The sequence below is a fragment of the Sorex araneus genome, chromosome 7, assembly GCF_027595985.1.
Source record: "Sorex araneus isolate mSorAra2 chromosome 7, mSorAra2.pri, whole genome shotgun sequence".
NCBI lineage: Eukaryota > Metazoa > Chordata > Mammalia > Eulipotyphla > Soricidae > Sorex > Sorex araneus.
The window spans coordinates 19,872,018-19,892,498 of record NC_073308.1 but is presented as its reverse complement, the minus strand read 5'-3'; the positions used below and the strand labels follow the sequence as shown (position 1 = coordinate 19,892,498).

At 48.5% G+C, this 20,481-nt stretch overlaps 1 protein-coding gene across 1 annotated transcript in view; it reads left to right on the top strand.

Moving 5' to 3' along the window:
* Window positions 1-6,071: 6,071 nt before the first annotated feature.
* RAB3GAP2 (RAB3 GTPase activating non-catalytic protein subunit 2) overlaps window positions 6,072-20,481 on the top strand; it is a 60,625-nt gene continuing 46,215 nt past the window's right edge. Inside the window, exons 1-2 of the mRNA XM_055144311.1 lie at window positions 6,072-6,295; window positions 19,047-19,108. Coding sequence (XP_055000286.1) covers window positions 6,181-6,295; window positions 19,047-19,108 — 177 coding nt within the window. The 5' untranslated portion in view covers window positions 6,072-6,180. The remainder of the gene's footprint in view (window positions 6,296-19,046; window positions 19,109-20,481) is intronic.

The window sequence follows — 20,481 nt, the reverse complement described above, 5'->3', positions numbered from 1 at the left end:
ATTGTAAGGGGCACACCTGGCAGTGCTCAGGGATTATTCCTGGCTCTGTGCTGAGGGATAACGCCTGGTGTTGCTCAGGGAGCCAGATATGATGCTAGGGACAAAACTAGGATCAGCTACATGCAAGAAAAGTACCTTAAAAGTATTGCACTTTTTCTCCAGTGCCCCCCTCCCCCCGCCGCCTGCCAATTTTTTCCCCACCAAAAAAGAACCTTTTTGAAAAACAGTTCCTGGGTCAGAGAGAAAGAACAGCAGATCAGGCGTTGCTTTGCATGTGTCTGACCCCAGTTTAATCCCTAACATCTCATATAGTGATCCCTGAGCACTGCTGGGTGTGGTTCAAAACCCAGCTTTTAGACAATCTCATCACACTTAACACATTCAACATTGAGTTTTTTCCTGTCAACGGAATGAAATCATTTCTGCACTCAGGACAAAAGAAGAACTTTAATTATTCAGAGTTTTCTAGGGCTTCCTTGAGAAAGAAGTCAAGTGGTGCATATGCTGTGGCTTCTTTGCCTTTAAATACAGTTGGGTTGATAGATTTTGACAAGCAGGACACCCTCAAGAGAAGAGAAATTTATACTTCAAGTAAGGAAGGATGACATCAGGCATTTATCTTTTGGAGGGGAGAGAGTGTTCTGGGGAATTCCGACACCTGGGTTAAAGTGCAATCCTGGGGATAAGAACTTCTCATGGGGCTGGAGCCACAGTATAGCGGGTAGGGCGTTTGCCTTGCACACATTTTGATTCCCTTGCACACATTTTGATGGCACACAGTTTGATTCCCAGCTTCCCATATAGTCCCCTGAGCACCACCAGGGGTAATTCCTGACTGCAGAGTTAGGAGCAACCCCTCTGCATCCCCGGGTGTGACCCAAAAAGAAAAAAAGAAAAAAAACCTTCTCATTCCTGCATGTACAAAAAGAAGGCCAGACTCCGGGCCTGATTGTGAAGTTGGACAGAAGATCCCATTTTCCCCCAATTCCAAACCTCCTTTTACATTCTCAAATAGCTGCTGGTTCGACACTACGCTCACTGCGGTCCTGTGGACAGAGCACTTGGCCACCACCTTGATTACTACTTCTCTCTCTCCCTCTCTTCCTTCCTTCCTTCCTTCCTTCCTTCCTTCCTTCCTTCCTTCCTTCCTTCCTTCCTTCCTTCCTTCCTTCCTTCCTTCCTTCCTTCCTTTCCTTCCCTTCCTTCCTTCCTTCCTTCCTTCCTTCCTTCCTTCCTTCCTTCCTTCCTTCCTTCCTTTCCTTCCTTCTTTCCTTCTTTCTATCTCTGTCTCTCTTTCTCAGAGTGCTGGGGGACAATATGGTGCTGAGTATCAAACCCAGGACGCCTGCATGCAAAACATCCACTCAACCCAGTGAACCATCTCTTTATCTCTTCAGTCCCCTATTTTTCTTTTCTTTCTCTTTTATTCTTTTTCATCGTGTGTGTGTGTGTGCGTGTGTGTGTTTTGTTGGAGATTTAAAATACAAGATAGGTACTCTACTGAAGTCTTAAGTGTCCCAATCTCCCCTCCTTACCAAACAAATCATAGACCAGACCATTGCTTTGGCCTTACAGTGTTGCTAAGATACCCTGAGACATTCCTCTGCTCTATTTTGCTTCGTTTGCTTTCCTTGGGGGCCTCATCCAGCTGTGCCAGAGCTTACTCCTGGATCTCTGCTCAAGATTCACTCCTGGCATGCTCAGGGAACCATATAAGGTGCTGGGAATCGAGCCCAGGTTGGCCAGATGCAGGGCAAGCACACTACTCCAGCCCTGCAAGGTCTCTCTGCCTTTATTCAGGCCACATGCCACCTTCCTGCCATGTTCTAGCACCTTGACAAAGCTCCTCACAGACCAACACACAGGTTTGATCAGCATTTCTCAACAGGGGCAATGGGCCTCTGCGGTTCCTAGGATATTCCAAGGAACAATAGATGAAAATCACTGAAATGATTTGCCAGTGTGAAAAGGGGGCCGATGAGTGGGACAGGGGCCACAGGAAGGAAACAAGCTCAGGAGGGGCCCCTGCCAGAAAAAAGCTGAGAAAGCGCAGTTCAGATGTGGGCTTTGAGGTTCTTAGTCGGCTGGCACCAGCTGGTTGACTGCGCTTCTTCACCTTCCCCCACTGCTAGGAAGCAGGATTCATCTCTCCCTTCCTTCCTCCCACAGCCCCTCGGCAGGGTTTTCGCCCCTGCTGCTGTTTGGCAGGTTCTTAAGGATTGTTTTCCTGTTAGGCAGCAAGTCTCAGGAGGGCCTGTCCTTCTTGACTCACCCCGGCACTCTGCATGGACGCTCCTGTCTGTGGTGTGTGATATCGAGGGAACGTTAGAATCCTAACTTGGGCAACCCCTTCACAGCTGACCCTCAGCTAGGCTCTGAGCAGGCTTCGGAGTCCTTCTCTGCTCTCCTGGCTCCCTCTGGGAGATGCCCTCCTGTTTATCCCCAGGCCTTTCCTTGGGTGTCTACACAGACATTTGAGAAACTCTAGCTCCCCCAAACTGTTGCCTCTCCAGCTCCTTAGTCCCTTGAGGGACTTTAGATTTCAGGCCCAGGAAGGGCATGTGCACTGTCCATGTCATGTGGCATCTCATGTAGCAGAGATGAGACAGAGCCAGACTCTCCAGAACCCAGGCTTCTCATTCACCCTCTGGTCTCTGGCAACTGTGGCCTCTGGCTGCCTTTCAAGATTGGCCAGGATCCACGCAAATGGCCCTTAGTAACCATCTCTGTGCTCTTGAATCCAACACTGACGGCTGGAGAGAAAGTTCGTATTGGTATCTCCTTCTGATTGTTTGAGTAATAGTGTGTCGTTTCCCCCACACCTCCAACTTCTGAACTCCTAGCTCGGAGACACTTCTCTGGGGTCTGTGTAGGCTGTGCATTTCTGGCAATGTGCCATCCTGTGACTGTGTGTCGGACACAATCCTCCCACGCAGAGAAACCATGGCAGCAGGATGCCAAAGGAAGCCCGCGGCAGGTTTAGAACTTCCTGGGGGAAGAGTTCAGTGGGTGAATGTGCTGGCATTTCTGTGAAGAGTTTCTGACGTTCTTGAAAACCTTTATGAATGAGCCTTTTCAATCCCAGCTGGAAGGAAGTGGGACAGAGCCATTGAAAGTGACAGTAAGGAAATTAAGTGGCCACTAAGGAGACATAGATGAGTGCCTTGGGGCAGAACGAAGGTCTGTGTGGTTATCGCAGGCCAGTTCCAGCATTGAGCTGAACAGGGGCTTGTAGATTTTGGTGGTGTGCTGGGGGAGTGGGGTCACACCTGGCTGTGCTGGAGGCTTTCTACCTGCTCTGTGCCCAGGGATGACTGATTACTTCTGGCAGGGCTTGGAGAACCACATATGTCTATGCCGTGTCGGCAAACTAGTTGGCCAAGTGCACTGCAAGCACCTTACCCCCTGTGCCTTTTCTCCAGCCCCAGGAGCATGGTTTTATCACTCGGCAGAGCGTCTGAATTAAATGGTATTCTAGTCAGGTACTGGTGCCATATTTTAGGGTTTAGTCATCAGGAAAGATGATAGCTGGAGGAAGCACTGCATTATTTTCAGATGAAAAGGGGAGAACCGGAAGTTGCCTTTTCTGCAAGCTTTGGCTGTAGACTGATAGGTGTCCATGCTGAAGAAAGCTATGGAGAAGCTAATCCAAGCACTAAACTCTAGGGAGGAACAGAAACCTTGATAACATAGAGATCACTGGTCTCTCCCATGAGAACAACTCCATGCTAGAAAGAGGGAGGAATTAATGAAGCAGGAATGTGGACACTGAATCACACCTGTTGTTTTACCAGGACTCAGTAAGTAAGTACACGGGCGGGGGAAAACAGACACTCTCTACTACTTGGATTCCTATGTTCCTGGTGGGGGTGTGTGTGTGGGAGAATATGTCTAAGGGCTTTGAGTCAACATTAAAATATTTTTTCCTTGGTTTTGGGCTTTTTAAAATAAAAATAACTTAAAATAGCTGTCCAGTTAAATTATCTGGACCATTAAGTAGTTTAAGTGTCTTCTCAGAGACATATACATATCTCCATTAAAAAAAAAAACCACACAACATGGGCACCGGTGGAGGGATAGGTAAACGATCACTGAATGACTGATATGCAAACACGAAAGTTTATAAGTTTGTAACTGTACCTCACTAATAAAAAATTTTAAAAAACCCAGATAAAATACTTTTTCAAGAGGCATTAGACTATCCAAGTAGACAAGCATGGGAAAATGCTGCTCAAAAAATATCAAGAGGGGACAGCTCAAAGGGCTGCAGTATGTGTTTGCACATAAAAGCCCCCACCACCCCTGTGCCCAATCCCATGCCTGGGTATAGCCCCTGTAGCCCTGGTGGCCTTGCTGTCAGGCTACAGCTGCAAGAACAGTGGCTTGCGACAAAAACTTTTCAGGTCCTGCCTAGCCAGCAGAGTATTACCAGGAATGGCTCCTGGGTGCCTGAGCACTGCCTGGGAAGAGCCCCACTCCAAATACATGATGTTTTGTAAAAATAAATGGGTTTTGGATGATTCTATTTACTTCATAGTCACTCTGGCTTTTTCATTCAATGTTTTTAGTATGTGCCAGGTTCCCAGATAGTCCCTAGAAAGTGGCCTGAAGTGAGATTCCAACCTCCGGCCTTGGCAACTGTCAAGACTGTTCTGATCCGCGCAACTCTTCCTTTAATAGTACAAGTCAAAACTAATTAGCTAAGGTCTCTTGTTATGTTTCGTCATAGTGGTGTGGGATTTCCACAGGGCTGAACTGGGAAAAACTGAAGATTTACTGCAAAGTCTTAGAAACAGGATTGATTTTACCCAGGGGCCCCAGACTGAGCTCGGGCCCTTTCAGGTTGGGCCCCAAACAAAGACAGAGAACTGATACTCTCAAGCCCCATATACAGGATGGGATGGTGCCTCCGAAGTACACCCACAGTTAAAAGCAGGAGATTGATGGAAATGATCCTGGGAGGAGCCGGCAGATTAGGAAGGCTGTGGGGAGTGGAGGGAAGGAACAGAAGCTCTGAGGAACCGGGTGGATGTCAGTCTGTAGAGAGGGCCCAATAAGAGGCCCCCAGGGGAATGTTTGAGCCTAGCTACAATAGCACTTTGAAAATATATTCTACTGGGGGCTGGAGCGATAGCACAGTGGGGAGGGCGTTTGCCTTGCACGTGGCTAACGCAGGTTCAATTCTCAGCATCCCATAGGGTCTCCTGAGCACCACCCAGGAGTAATTCCTGAGTGCATGAGCCAGGAGTAACCCCTGTGCATCGCCGGGTGTGATCCAAAGAGAAAAAAAAGAAAATATACTCTACTTTTGTTTTTTGGGTCACACCCAGCAGTGCTCAGGGATCGCTCCTGGTGGTGCTGGGGAACTACGTGGGTTTCTGAGACTGAATGGGTAGGCCACATGCCAGGACTATTCCTCCTGCCCTGAAAAACAAACGAATCTCTTTTTTTCTTGTCCATAGCACTTGGTAGTTCTTTCCTTCGCACTGCCGTAACTTCAGTCCGATCCGTGCGCCGTCGCTCACTTCCCGCATCCATCACCCACGAAACAGGCCCCTCAGCCCTTCCCCTCTGCCTCCCGGCGCCCCGCGTCGGCTGGCGCGGCAAAACCGAGGCGACAGGCCTCTGCGGCATGAATGGCTGGAGGGATGAATGGAAAATCACCGGTGACGACAGCGGCGTGTGACCCGCATCACAGGCACGCTCCGAGGTGTGTCTCGTACTACGCGGACTCGGGGGGCTGCGAAAGCGCCTGCTCAGGGGCCATCGGCGGAAAACGCCGTCTCCGCAGACGCCCCCCGCGCCCCGCCCGGCCCGCCTGTCTTCTCCGTGGCCTACCGGAACCCTGCCAGAGGCCGCTTCAGAGACTCGAAGGCCCGTGGGGGCAGCGTCCCGTGAGGTCACCTCTGGCGCCCCGCCAGCGGGCACAGCTGCCACCGCGCCAGGCCGCGCGCCAGCCGCAGCCTCAGCTTCCAAGTCGCCGGGCCCGGGCCCCGCCGCGGCTCACGTGACCGCCGCGTGCGCCTGCGCCGTGCGCCTGCGCTGTGCGCTGACAGCTTCCGGTCCGCTGGCCCCGCCCCGGGGTGGCCGGAGCTGCTCGGCGGCCGCGGGCGGAGCGGGGCCGCGAGCGGGGAGGGGCGGCGAGCGTCGGAGCCGGGTGCTGGGGGCGGCCCCGGAGCCATGGCCTGCTCCATCGTCCAGTTCGGCTCCTTCCAGGACCTCCAGGCCGCCCGGGACTTCCTCTTCCCTCACTTGCGGGAGGAGACCCCCGGCGGCGCCGTGCGGCGGGACCCCAGTAAGTGCCCCCGCCCGCGCCCGGCCCCGCTCCCGGGCCGGCCCCGCTCCCCCTTCGCGGGCGCTCGGGAAGGGGCGCTCGTCACCCGCAGCCCGCGTCCCCCTCCACCCGGAATACCGCGGCGCCGTGCCCGGGAGAAGTGCCGGGCCCTGCCCGACGGCCGCGCACCGGACCCGAACCTGCACGCCGCGGCGTCACCGGGTCCGCGCCCGTCCCGCCGGCTTGCCGGCTTCCCCGCGGAGGGGAGCGTGTGCGCGGCCGGCCGCGCCGGACGCTTCCCCCGTCCGCGCCGCGCGGGTGCCGGGGCGGCCGCCCGCTGTTGCATCAGGCTCCTCCGCGCCTGGTCCAGCTGCCCAGTGGGGCCCGCGAGGCAGGGCAGCAGTTAGGGGCTTACCTTCTGCACGTGGGTGGCCCCGGGGAGTCTCCCTGGCACTGTCCGGGGTCCGTCCCCCCAGCCCCCACCCCAGCCCCCACCCCAGCCACAGGGCGTGGTTCCTGAGCTCAGGAACAGCTGGAGTGCGCACCCGTCCTCCCTCCCCCCCCCCCCAATCAAAAACCCAACACCGGAAGAAGCTGCCAAGTCAAACCTGTTCGGGACCATTTCATCTGGACCAGCCGCCAGCGCTGCCAGCACTGCCACTTGTGTCTAAGAGCTTATGTGCTCTGGGGGGTACCGGGTAAACCCATTCCCGCACCCCCGTGATTGTGGTTGGCGTCAGCGGGGGCAAAGGGGTGGCATGGGCTCTTGCAGGTGACACTTAAGCCTAAGTTCCCCCCACCCTCTTGAAGTGGCCAACGAATGAGGGAGAGAAGGGGCATGGCAGACGGAGGGAGGTCCCAGTGCCAGTGCTGGGTATTGAGAAGGGGGGGAAGCTGCGTGTTTGAGGGTGGGAGAGAAAACCAGGGGGCACCCGACGCTGGGCATTGGCACCAGGAGCTGGATGGCGAGCAGCCTGCAAAAGTCATGGGATCCTCCGGAAGACAGGCAGAGGCACCACGGTGTCCATGAATGTTAGTGTGTGTTGGGGGGGGAGGGAGAGAGTAGTCATCTGTGCAGGGACTCGGGAGCCCAGGCGGGACGCGCCCCAGCAGGTTTGGAGGAAGGGTGAAAGAGCAGCTAAAGGAAGAGGAAGGGCAGGACCCAGAAGTTCTGGTGATGGCATTTGTGCCTGGTGTTAGTGGGTGTCTGGGGGTGGGTGGGTGAGGGGGATTGATGAAGCCTTTGGTTTAGGTTGGGCCTGGGTGTAATGAGGGTCCGGGCTAAGATTCAAGTTTTAAATTTCATTTATTCAGGTTGCAAGTTTAAGTTTGAAATAGGTGTGGCACGTGCAAGCAAGGGGGTTCAGTCCCCCCCCCCCTCACCCCCTCAAGATGTCTGGAGCGTAGGGAGCCCCCACGGTCAGGAGTTTTCATTCGGGAGCTCCTAGCAGAACAATGCCTGTCCCCAAGTGAGTTGCAGATTGCAGCTGTCACTGCAGGCTTGCTGGGGACGGCAAGCCCAGGAGAGAGAGAGGAGGGTGAGGGACCCTGGAAGAGCGGTCAGTGTCCCGAAGCAGACTCCATGGTGCTGAAGAGGAAGGGACCGGGTCTGGCTAGCAGTCCCTGTGGGTGGGGAGGACAGAGAGCGTGCTGATTGGGGGTTCCATGGGAAAGCTGTTGCCTCAGGGTGCCTGCCTGGGACGGCCAGTGGGCACTGTCCCCCGCCACTCCTCCCCCCACCCCAGACCTGTTGTCCCCTAGGCGGTGACTCCAGTGTTTCTGTGGCAGCTGCAGTTGGGGTGAGTGTTCCTGACTGTTGCGCTCACTCTGCTAGTGTTCTCAGCTGCAGGTAGGAGTTCTTCCCAGCTCTTCATGCCCCGGCGGCCCACCACTACCCCTCAGCCTCTCCCCTGCTTTCCTTTCTTTAGACACTCTGCAGTCTGTTGTTCGGCTCTTTGGCCTAAACCTAGGAAGGAGCGGGGGCTCGGGTTTGGGGGGGAGTGGTACTCTTGTACCGTGCTGTGCTCATGCATCCATCTGGGGCTGCGGGATGCAGCCACAGACACTTGTCTCCTGTGGAATCAGCCGGACTCTCAGGACCTGTGCCCTAGCCCATGGTTCTGGATGCTCTGCGCAGCTCTAGGCTTACTCGCTGCCCTGCTGCCGCCTCCCAGAGAAAGAAGCCTTTTCTCACCAACGCGTCTGAGAGAGTCGTGCCCATGGCGCTCAGGTGTATCATCACTCAGGCTTGCTCCAGTTCAGTTGGCTTTTGTTGTCCCTGTGGGGTCAGCTTTGGGTCTGAGCCCCTAAAGCTGGCAAGTGCTACCAAGGCATTGGATTTTACCTAATTATTGAAAAAAAAGGGGGGGAGGGTGATTCCCAAGGGGGCTAAGGGGGCCCAGGGGCCACTCCTGGGTTGGCCTGTGGCTCTCTGCTAAGGCTCGAGGAATCAGCGCTGTTTGTGCCCTGCGGTGCTGGGGACCATCAGACCCACCCCCACCCAAGTGGTGTTCTGGGGTCTCAGGGCTCCAGTGCAGTGTTCAGCGATGTGGAGCCGGGGTGCGGACCCTGCTTGGATGCATGCCCAGCGTGCGCGCTAACCACTCTACTCTGCCCTGACCTGGATTGAAATAACCATTTAATGACTGGCGGCTGCCACGCTGGATGCCACTGTACGGCTGCTGTCATCCAGTCCATGCAGAGTCAGTCCGTGTCCAGAGTTACCCAGTGAAGGGGCAGATTTAGTTTGCACTCGGTCCAGACTGTTGGCTACATCATGCCCCAGACATTGGCGTTATGCACGTCTGATTGGCTACCCTTTCATTTCTCCATGTTTGTTGATACTGTTGTGACTGCAGAATATTTAAGTAGAAGATAAATGGGGAAGCTGGGGCGAGGGCTTTGGTGCTGCCCTCAGATTTGATCCCTAGCAAGGTCCCAGGTACCCCTGGGGTGACCTTCCTGAGTGTGGAGCTGAGAGGGCCCCTGGTTTCTACTGGGTGTGGCTCAAACACAGAAAAAAGGAAAACTGTTAGTTACTGAGGTCCTTTGTAAAACTTGGAGTTTACATAGAGTCTTGGAAAGATTTGTAATAGATTTCACCATCTTTTACTGAACAATAGTTTTATAAAGAGCTCTTCATTAAGAGAATAGGTACCTAAATTTTTTTTAACTTTTTTTTTTTTAATTGAATCACTGTGAGAACAGTTACAAAGCTTTTGTGCTTAAGTCTCGGTCATACAATCATCAATACCCATCCTTTCACCAGTGCACATTTTCCACTACCAAAACCCCCAGTATACCCCCCATCCCGCCCCTCCCCCTACTGGTGTGGCAGATATTTTTCAGATTACTCTCTCTCTACTTTGATTACATTCAGCATTTCGATACCAGTCCCACCATTATTGCTTGGAATTTTTCCCCAACACTCAGACCTGCCGAAAAGGCAACATTAGACAATTTGTTTTTTATTGCTGATTATGAATAGTATATGGTATCATGTGGTCGCAAGAGTGGGCGCACAGTTTCGGAATTCTAAAATTTTAATCATTAGGTCTGGAGAGATTTCTGCCAAAAGCTGCTCAGTTCTGAGATTCTGAGATGTGTGTGTGTGTGTGTGTGTGTGTGTGTGTGTGTGTATCTGGGATCGTGACCATTAAGGAGTTTCATAAGTAGCCGGAGGGGCCGTTTGTGGGCCGCATCTCAGGGTCTTGTCAGGGCGGGGAAGAAGAAGGACTGACTCCACCCCTATCCCGTGAGGCCTGTTGTGTCTTGTCGCAGCTGGCCCATACCTGGATTGTCCAGTGAGCTCTGGAAAATGGTGGCTGCCGAGCTTCCTGGGGAAGAGGCGGAGGGACGACACCTTTTCCCATCGGGGTGGCCTGGCCCCAGAGAAGTAGTGTAGGAAGTACCCAGGTTCGAATCCTCAGCATCACATACTGTACCCCGAGGACCACCGAGGTCACTCCTGAGTGCAGAGCCAGGAATAGCTTCTCAGCTGTCCTGGGTGTGGCTTGCCCCTCCGCCCCCAGATTGACAGTTAAAATGAAGTTACCAGAACAGATAGGTGGGACTTGCCTTAAACTGGGGCTAATGATTGACATTGCTTTTCTTCACTTTTATTAATGTTATCAATGATTACTGTCTTGAGAAGCAGAAATCATGGAGTCATTTATTTTCTAGTTTACACCGTCTTACTTTCTTGTCCTTACTTGGAGGGGATATAGAAACAAAAAAAGTCTCAATTATTTCTCGTGGATTGTACGTTCTAGAAAAGGATCATTTTGAAGTCTGAATCAGTTGGTTTAATGAGTAGTTTTATTTTAATAGGTACAGTAGCCACAGACCTCGTGCTGCCTGGCTCCAGAACTCAGCAGTCCTGCCTTCTTTCTTTGAATTGACAATCACTGATGTCATATGTTCGCTTATAGAGTGAGATGGTATTTTGTTTGAAAATGGATCTTGAGGCCTGGTTATAACATAGAAATTAGGTCACATAACCACACGCTCAGTCCCTAGAGACCCCCAAATACCCGATATTCCCTGGCACCATGGGGCCAGTAGTGCTGCATCCTTGGTAATCCCTGGCGCCATGCGCCTGACCAGTACCGTGTCCTCGGATCCTCGCATTGACCCACCACCAAGAATCACTGATGGAGGTCCTGGGCACCCTGACCACTGCTTGGGAGACACCGCCCCCATAAAATGATCCTGATCCCCCTTTTCCCATTGTTTATTTTAGTAGTAACTAATAGTAATTGTTTCTATCAAATGCTATTTCAGACATGAAATTTGGTCTTATGCTTTGAAATTTCTGAGATGGGTAATGGTATGAATTACCCACCTTAACTTATGGTGTCATAACTTTGGATGAAGACTGGATATCAGAGCTTTCTTGGGGCCTGAGCAATAGTAAGTTACTAGGGCATTTGCCTTAAGAGTGGCCTACCAGCACTGCAAATAGTCTCTGAGTCCCCCCAGTCATGATCCCTGGGTGCAGAGCCAGGAGTAAGCCCTGAGCATAGCCGGGTGAGGCCCCCAAAACAAAATAAAACAAGAACTTTTTTTGTATTTGCAGTTGATTGGGTACAGAAGAAATATATGTACCGAGAGAGGCTCAGAATATTGGGGGGGAGTAGTAATTTGTGCATTAGAATATTGTGGACTTTTAAAGTGACCTAATAATAAAACAGTTTCCTTCTGACATTCTGTAGAAGTAAAGCATGCAAGGAATTATCTTGGAGTCATTGATTAAAGTGAGGTTATTGTACTACAGTTACTGGGAAAAGTCTGCCTATTAGGGTACCCTGACATCATGGAATCCTTTACATGATGGGATATTATGGGATATACAAAGGGCATAGAATACCCTTTTGAATACTAAGTGGAAACGATTTCCTTTGTTTGAGATCATACTGAAAGAGAAGTAATCTAAAAGTGGAATGTCTGTCGGTATTTCAGAAAATCTCTAGGTTTCCTTAGCCCCTGCTTGTTGTTTCCCGGTGCCGGGAGGGTTCCTGCATGGCATGTGCTCACCACTGAGCTGCCTCCGTAGCCCTGTGTTTCTTCAACTTTACAGACTGCCAGTGGGTGCTGGGGAAAGAGCTTTAAAAGGCAGGAATGTAAGGTTTGCATGCAGGAGTCCCGCATTCCATGCCTGGCACCAGCTGTGTCTGAAAAACAAAAGCTAGAAGCATATCTTACAGTTAAATAGTTTTTACCAGTGAGGTAATTGAGATATGCATGTTCTTTAATTTCTTCATTCAGCTAGTATTTGAGAATCTACTATGTAGTGAGCACATAATATTTACATAATATTTTTGTGTGTGTGGGGTCACGCCTGCAGTGCACAGGGGATACTCCTGGTTCTGTGTTCAAAGATAACTGCTGGTGGGCTCAGGGAACCAGATGGGGTGCTGGGGATCAAACCCAGGTTGGACTCATGTAACACAAGTGCCCTACTGCTGTTCTTTCTCTGGCCCTAAGGACAGACTGATCTTTTTTTTTTTTTGATCTTTATTTATTTCTTTTCAAAGTTAATCCCTAAATGATTATGTTTTGAACCTCAAAGTTATTATATACACATGTAGTATTTTTCTATATATAATTTCAACTCTTTATATTTTAATGAACCATCATGAAGTACAGTTACAGACTTACAAAAGTTTGTGCTTACATTTCAGTCCTACAATGATTGAGTGCCCATCCTTCCACCAGTGCCCGCTCTCCACCACCAATGTTCCCAGTATCCCCCTAACCCCCCAGCCCTCTCCCCCTCCGCCTCTTTGGCAGGCACATTCCCTTTTCCTCTCTCTCTCCTTTAGGGTGTTGTGGTCTGCAATGAAACTATTGAATGGCCATCATGTTCGGTATATAGTTTACTTACAGCACGCATCGCCCATCCCGAGTAGGCCCTCTAGACACCATTTACTTGGTGGTCCCTTCTCTGTCTGAACTGCCTTTTCCCCCAGAATGTGAGGCCAGCTTCCAAGCCGTGGAGCAAACTTCCTGGTCCCTATCTCTACTCTCCTTGGGTGTTAGTCTCCCATCCTGTTACTTTATATTCCGCAGATGAGTGCAATCTTTCTATAGGACAGACTAATCTTGAAGGTTTAATAGTTTTATCCTTGTATCACTTGTCATCCCGTTGATCTTTGATTTGCTCGAGCGGGCGGCAGTGATGTCTCCATTCATCCCTGTCGCATGCTAGTGTAGCCCAATGGTATCTGCTTGCTTTAGGAACAGGAAGAACCTCAAACTGTTCATTCAGGGAGTTTTATCCTAGTAAAGAGAAATGCATGTCTGGAAGGAGACCGAGAGATACCATCACAGACCTGGGATCTTTGGAGAACCAATGTCTTTGGTCTCGCCTGCACTGGGACTTGAGCAGCGCCACCGAGGATCTGCCATTTTCTCCAAGTCTTCATAGTTTAGTGCTCATGATGGAGAGAAGGTGGTGAGTCAGCACTGGGAACACCAGTGTGTGGTTCCCAAAACTACAGAATAAATTGTGATGGTGAGCAGGGCGTGGTCATGGGTGAAGCTCTAGAGTTGGGCCCAGGGGTTGGATTTTACTTATAAGGTAGTGGGCAGGGTCTTACTTTGAAGTCAGCAGGCTTGGGATTGTAGGGAAATTTGTCAAGGTTTGTTGGAGTAAGTCAGATAGTTTTAAGTGAATCAGCTTCCTGATGTCCCTACGAAAGTGGCTTTTCTCAGGGAAGTATTGGGGAGCAGGGGCTGGAGCTTCGTGATCACATGGATGGTCAGGGTCAGGGGGCATGAAGACAGAGCCCTGACTCAGCCGCACTGGAAGTCCGAGATCTAAGCTGCAGCTCCTGAACTTTGTGATGTCTCTGTTCGGGTGGAGGTGGGCTGGGAGGGGCAGAGTGTGGCGGAACAGGGGGAGGGAAGTTCACACTGGTGGTGGGGTTGGTGTTGAAAACTCAACTATCAGTAAGGTTACAATTCACGGTTTTGTAAATTAAAAAAAATTTTAAAATGCCTTTACTTTGACTTTCCTAAGAAATGCTCCCTTCCCACATTCTGAGTACTGACTGACTTAGTAAGTCATTCCAGGAGGTGAGAAAGCCCATCCTTTAATAGCACCCTGGAAACTTCTCTGTCCATCTCATTAGGAGATTTTTGATTAATTTCTGCTATTTAATGATAACAAACTCTGTAATTTATGTTCTCTTCCTAAATTGCTGCTTCTAATAGGGCAGGTTGTTGATGAGGGGGGATAAAAATCCCAGATGACGTTGAACTGAATTGACGTTTGCTTAAAGTCGAAGTTTAAGCAGTTTAAGATAGGTTAACTGAGGACGTACGTGATTGCAGCCAGTCAGGCAAGAAGAAAAATCTTAATACTTAGAACCTTACAGCCACAGGAAAACTTTTCTCCTCGATTCATTTCCCTTTTTGCAGAGATATTTTTGGACTGATAATAAAAGTCTGCAATTGCATTCCATGGAGGAAATGCAGTAGAACAAGAATTCAAGGAGAAAAAAAGGACTTATAAAATTACTCATTGAGAGATGATACTTTTTAATAGATGTTGATAGTTTTCATTTCCCTACAGGAGCTAGAATTCCATGAATTAATTTTAAAAGATAATTTTAATATTAAAGTGCTCATTTTTATAGTGTATCAGAGATGACATCTTTGAGCAAGGAATACTTTCTTATATAAACTCCCTTTGTCGTGTATGTGAGCAGAAAGATTAAAGATATTCTCTTGTAGGACTTTTTGGTGCCCAGCTACTTTTTTTTTTTTTTATATCATAACATACATTTAAATGAAAGAAATTGCCTGGTGGATCCTGGCTAGCAGACCTCCATACTGACCTTAGGCAATACTGAGGTCTCTTATACATGTAAAACCACATGGCTTGGGTTCCCCGCAGCCTCAATGAATGGGCAATATGGTGGGTGATGTTGGCTGAAGGATGCCACCCCTTATAGTAGAGTTAGAAGGAAAAAATCACATTTTTTTCATGACTGATAATTTATTATACAGTCATCACCTCCCTGTCCTCTGGCCCACTGTATCCAGGCCTAAGAAATAGTTTTGGTGACATTCTGAGATTCTGGTATGTTAACGGTATCAAATGATTTTGGGCCCACCTCTGTGGACTGCCAGAATGTCACTGCTTCTGAGCTCGGACAGCCAAGAAGGGAGAGCCCTGTTTGCCGGTTTTCCATTTCTAATTTGGATTGAACTCAGAACACCTCACATTCCTTATTCAATAGGATTCTCGATCAACCCTCAAAGGCATCTCACAGCTATCTTCATGGCAGTTCTGTGCCTTTAACCTTTGTACCTTTACTTGGCAAAACGTATTCCTGTGATAGCAGGAAGTATCTGATTAAATTATCTTTCGTCTTGTTCGTAGAAACTCCGCAGTCTGAACCACAGTCTGGACCCCCAACACTCACCCCCCCACATCCCTGCCCCATGCTAGCCTGAGCAAATACTAATAATTTGCAGAAGGCTTTTCTCAAGGTCTTTGTCTTCTTGAATGTTTTAAAATGGGCATGAAGAGATACTGGGTCTGCAAGGGACAGGAAATCAGATGGCGGCTGTCTTCCTGTGATTGCATGAGCCATTTGTGAGTTGAGTCAGATACTTTTTATACCCGGTGGAGGAGAAGTAATCCATTTTTCAAAGCTGTGTTGATGTTTATTAAAGGTTATGTGCACCACTAAGCTGTTCGGATGCCTCTTTTGATTTTGTATCTCAAGCAGTAAGTGCACTGCCCAACACTTAATGATGTTCATTGTTGAATGAATAAATGGTGGATGAGCTTATTTGTATGGAATGTTCTGATTTTATAGGGTCTTTCTGAGATTGTGGTACCTTGAAAAATACTTAATTTTGATAACAGTTTAATATAGAATCATGGACTTTAGAGGATACCTTTTTGTATGTACTTTGCTTTCTCACTAAAGAGTAATTTCTGGGCGGGAGAGTGGTACAGGAGTTAGCAGGTGGGAAGGGATTTGTCTCGCGTGTGGCTGCCTCGGCTGCACCCTGGTTTGATCACCATCACTAAATATGATTCCCTGAGCACTGCCAGAGTCACTCTTTTTTTTTTTTCTTTTTGGGTCACACCCAGCAATGCACAGGGGCTACTTCTGGCTCATGCACTCAGGAATTACTCCTGGCAGTGCTTGGAGGACCATATGTGATGCTGGGAATTGAACCCTTGTCGGCTGCGTGCTTACTATCACTCCAGCCCTGGAATCACTCTTGAGTACAGTGCGAGGAATATCTTTTGAGCACCACCGGGTGTGACCCCAAAACCCAAACAATAGAAAGGGTATTTCTAGAACTGTGTAAAAGGAATGGTCTAGTTGCCATCAGCCTACAACAGTGCAGTTGGTTTTGGGGGCAGTGGGGAAAAACAATCAACAGAACAACGATTGCCTGTGTCAACTGGATTGCCAAGAACAAGCTGTCATTTTCCAAGAGAGGAAAAAATACCACACTACTCAGGGACCATTGTTATTTGAAAATGTTCTTTAACTGTAAACCTAACCATTCCCTTTAAAAAAGAATGGGGGCGGGGGGTGCAAACCCAGCAATACTTAGAGGGTATGGTGGTGCTTGGGGGAACTGTATGGGATGACAGGGATCACTACTGATTGGCCATGTGCAAGGCAAATGCTGTCCCTGCTGGGCTACCTCTGCGGCCCCTAATCTTATCCTCCTCCATAAGCCGTAGGAGAATTGTAAATTTGGCAGAACACCTAGGAGCCTGAACTTGAGCAGACCTGAACTCAAGTCCCATTGCTGCCACGTAGTCCACTAGGATCTTGGCCAGACAATTGTAACTTGCAGTAATTGGCATTTCCCGTTTAAAATGGGCGTGGTGAGCATCCATGCTGAAGTGTATCAGTGTCTCTGGGGCACTTAGGTGTATAGAAATGCTGACTGCACTTAGCTATTGTGGGCAAACCCTGGTAGGTGTCTTGAGTATTTTCCCTCTGTGCTTTGCTCATTTGACCAACCTCCACCTTCCCTAAAGAATATTTTTATATTTTGGCCATTTATTTTAAAGTCTCAGTTTAAGAAGACTTTCTTTCTTTTTTTTGCTTTTTTTTGGGTCACACCCAGCGATGCACAGGGGTTACTCCTGGCTCTGCACTCAGGAATCACTCCTGGCGGTGCTCAGGGGACCATATGGGATGCTGGGAATCGAACCTGGGTCGGCGGTGTGCAAGGCAAATGCCCTACCCGCTGTGCTATCACTCCAGCCCCCAAGAAGACTGTATTTCTTCTGTGTATTTTTTCATCTTTCTCAAGCCTCATCCAAGTTTGCGTAGTTGATTCCAGCATTCACCACATGTTTTTTCTCCTACGCTGGATCAGGATGTACAAGGCGTGTGTTTGTGTTTTTCTCAGAGCCTTACTACAGGATTTGGCACATAGTATTTAACAGAGCATTTGTTAAATTGTTTAATTGATATGTACATGGAAACCTTCTATAAGTTGTGTGGTATTAATCAAATGATTTTGCTATTTTAGGACAATACATGCGTAACTATTACACTTGGCATATTAGGAAGTAGTAATTTGCTTATCTGAGCGCCAAAGATAAGAATATGGCCACAAAGCTAGTGGGGCAATGATTCTAAGTTCCAGACTGTAACTTTTTTTTTTTCACTATATGTAATTGTAGCAACTTCTGATACCCATATAATTAGTTACTATTTGCCTCCTTTCTCTTGTAAGCATCCTAGGTAATCAGGTTAACTACCATCATTTCAATTAATACTTCTCCCAGAATTTTGAAACTGGTGGAAATACTAGTTTTTGTTTCTGTTTCATAGTATTTAATAACTAGTTTTGAAACTTTGCAGTAGGTTAGGCTCTGATACTTCAGTCTGTTCTCTGTGGAAGAACCCCATTCGAGATTCGGGTTCTATTGCTTTTTGTGGGGGTGCCCTCCTGTCCAGCAGGGAGGACCCTTTGTGGGGCTGAGGAGGGCACACAGCCGAATGAACAGACGCAGAGCCAGAAAGCAGCAAGATGAGAGAGAGAGAGAGAGAGAGAGAGAGAGAGAGAGAGAGAGAGAGAGAGAGAGAGAGAGAGAGACAGAGACAGAGACAGAGACAGAGACAGAGAGATTATTGTACTGGCAGTTACAGTACTTATACCTCTCTGCTGGGAGGAGGTGGTATGGTATGCGTGCCTGGACCCCCTTACAACAGTAGTAAAATGCAGATCAGGCATGGACGTGGCTAGTGAGAAACAAATGGTGATAAGATCAGTAAGATCAGTAGTGGCAACCTTGTCACAGTGAATTTAAGTAAGCCTCTGTTTGATCAGAAGATAAAAGCCAGGCTCTCTAAAGTGGCTCCCTACAGCTTTTCCTTGCTTGATGGTGAGAACACTTCCTCTATCCTGGAGTTGCCCCTCGGTAATCTGTTTATCTGTTTGGGGCCCTTATTTCACCTTTATTTGTTTTGTAATTTAACTTGAGTTGACACAGATCCTGTAGATGATGGTTTTTCTCAGTAATAGATCAAAAATGGATCACTTGGGCCAGGGAGGGGGTTTCAGGGCTGGAGCGCATGCTTAGACTCCACGGCTCTGGGTGTTACCTGCTACACCTTGGAGTCCCACGAGCACTACTCCCCTCCCCCCACCAAACATTTTTCCTATCTTACCTGATTTTCTAAAAGATAGATTCAAAGTTAACTATAGAAAAGCAGGTGGCTTGAGTAACATACACACTCATACTCCCCACACCTGGCTTGGATTTTTAACACCTGTTATGGTGTTTATTAATGGAACTTAGGCCTCCTGCGTGCAGATGACGCGCTCAGCCCATTGGGCTCTCTAGTAAACAGTGACATTCCAGAGAATATTCCTGCTTGTGAGAATCAGGGTATCAGAAAAGGGTGGAGAGGAGCAGGTCGGTCTTGTTTTAAAATTCAGTGTGTGTGTGTCCAAATATTTGTCATTTTAAGAATTTTTAAAGCTATCTTTGCCTTTTGGTTTAAATGTAAATAAGCCTGCTGTCCATTGTTTTAAACCCAGGTAACTTGCACAGTTTTACTGTTGCGTAAATTTGGACTCTTACTGCAGTCACAAAATCCTGATATAATTAACTATTGTTTTCTTCCTTAGGGTCAGCATTGTGTTTATATAATGTACATTTATATCACATATTCAGTTGGTTTGTTATACTTAGAGAAAAATGTTTAAAAATATTTTGAGTTCTATATTTTATGTGAGCATTTTTAATCTTTTTTTTTTTTTTTAATAGGTAAATCCAATTGGGAAGATGATGGCTGGGGAGCATGGGAAGAAACAGAACCCCAGGAGCCTGTAAGTCGTCTGTGTATGCTTTGTGATAGGGACTTTACTTTTCTAATGATGGTGACCAGAATTGTCAGGAAACTTTTTGTGTTTGGCGATGCTGAAGTAGATAATAAAGCTGAATAATTATTAATAGATCATATTAGTTAATAATATTAATAAAGTTGATAATAAAGTAATACCTGTTCATAAGCAAGTTAGTGGCTTTATAGTTCAGTGGGCTAAAGGGAGAAGAGTTGTTTTAGGGCTCTCTCTCCTCTTCACTAATTACCCTTTTAGACGCCTTCACTTACACATCCACCCGCAGCCTAGTTAGCTCTGGCCAAATTGGGGATGGGGAAAGGCAAGCCAGGGGGTTACACAAAAAAGCTTGGAGACTGCATTACTGTCTTAAGTAAGTTTCCAGGACCTGTGCTTTGGAAATCTTGTTAGAAAAGAACAAAGGCAGCTGTCTTGCGTGTGGTATTGTGTGTGTGTGTGTGGGGGGGGCACACCAGGCAATCCTCAGGTCTTAATCCTGGCTCTGTGCTCAGGGATTACTTGGGGTGGTGAGTTTGAGGACCTGGTGGGCGCGGCTGTTGGGAATCAAACACGGGTCATGTGCAAAGCAAGCACCTTACTTTGTCCTTTCTTTCCAGCCCTTGGATGTGGCATTGGTCACTCTACTTCTGGTGATTAGTAGTTGTTTTCTAGAATCCATTGCTCGGTGACTTGTGAGTAATACAAGCTCCTAAGTAAGCGTGAAGTTTTCTTGAGTGACCCTTACAGCAATTGGACATAATTGCAGTCTCGGAGGCTGCTCTGCGGGGCAGTTATTATAAAATCCGTAAAATTATCTGGTGCGGGATTTCCTGGCAGGCCTCCCATCTGTTAAGATGGGTCATTCGAGCCCGTTGGTACAGGGTTGGGAGTGAGGCTGGGGAACAGCGTGCGAGGCTAGTTTTCCTCGCATGTCTCTGCTGCTGCTTTTCTGCCGGCTCATGAGGTGAGTCTGGTTTCATGGTCATGTGCCATGGGCCTGGCTTACCCTACCACGTGCCTTCTCTACACCACTGTAACCCCAAGGAGTAGAAGGCGACTCATCTTCCACTCGGGGGCACGGGAAGCTAGCAGGCCTGAGGTATGTGTGGATCTAGAGACAATTATAATGGACCAGAAGCCACCTGACCTGCTTTCAGGTCCTTAAAACTCACTCATGGTGGGAGAGGTCGTAGTTTTTATTGGCTGTGCCTCTTGACTCATAGGCGTCATGGACTGGGTTATTGGGTGTCTCATTTTGATCTTCCACTGTTGCCGCTGATCCTGGGTGAGGTGGCCAGTGGCAGCCTTGGTGAACAGAACTCCTTTAGGCTCCTGTAGGGTATGTTGGGACAGGGATGTTA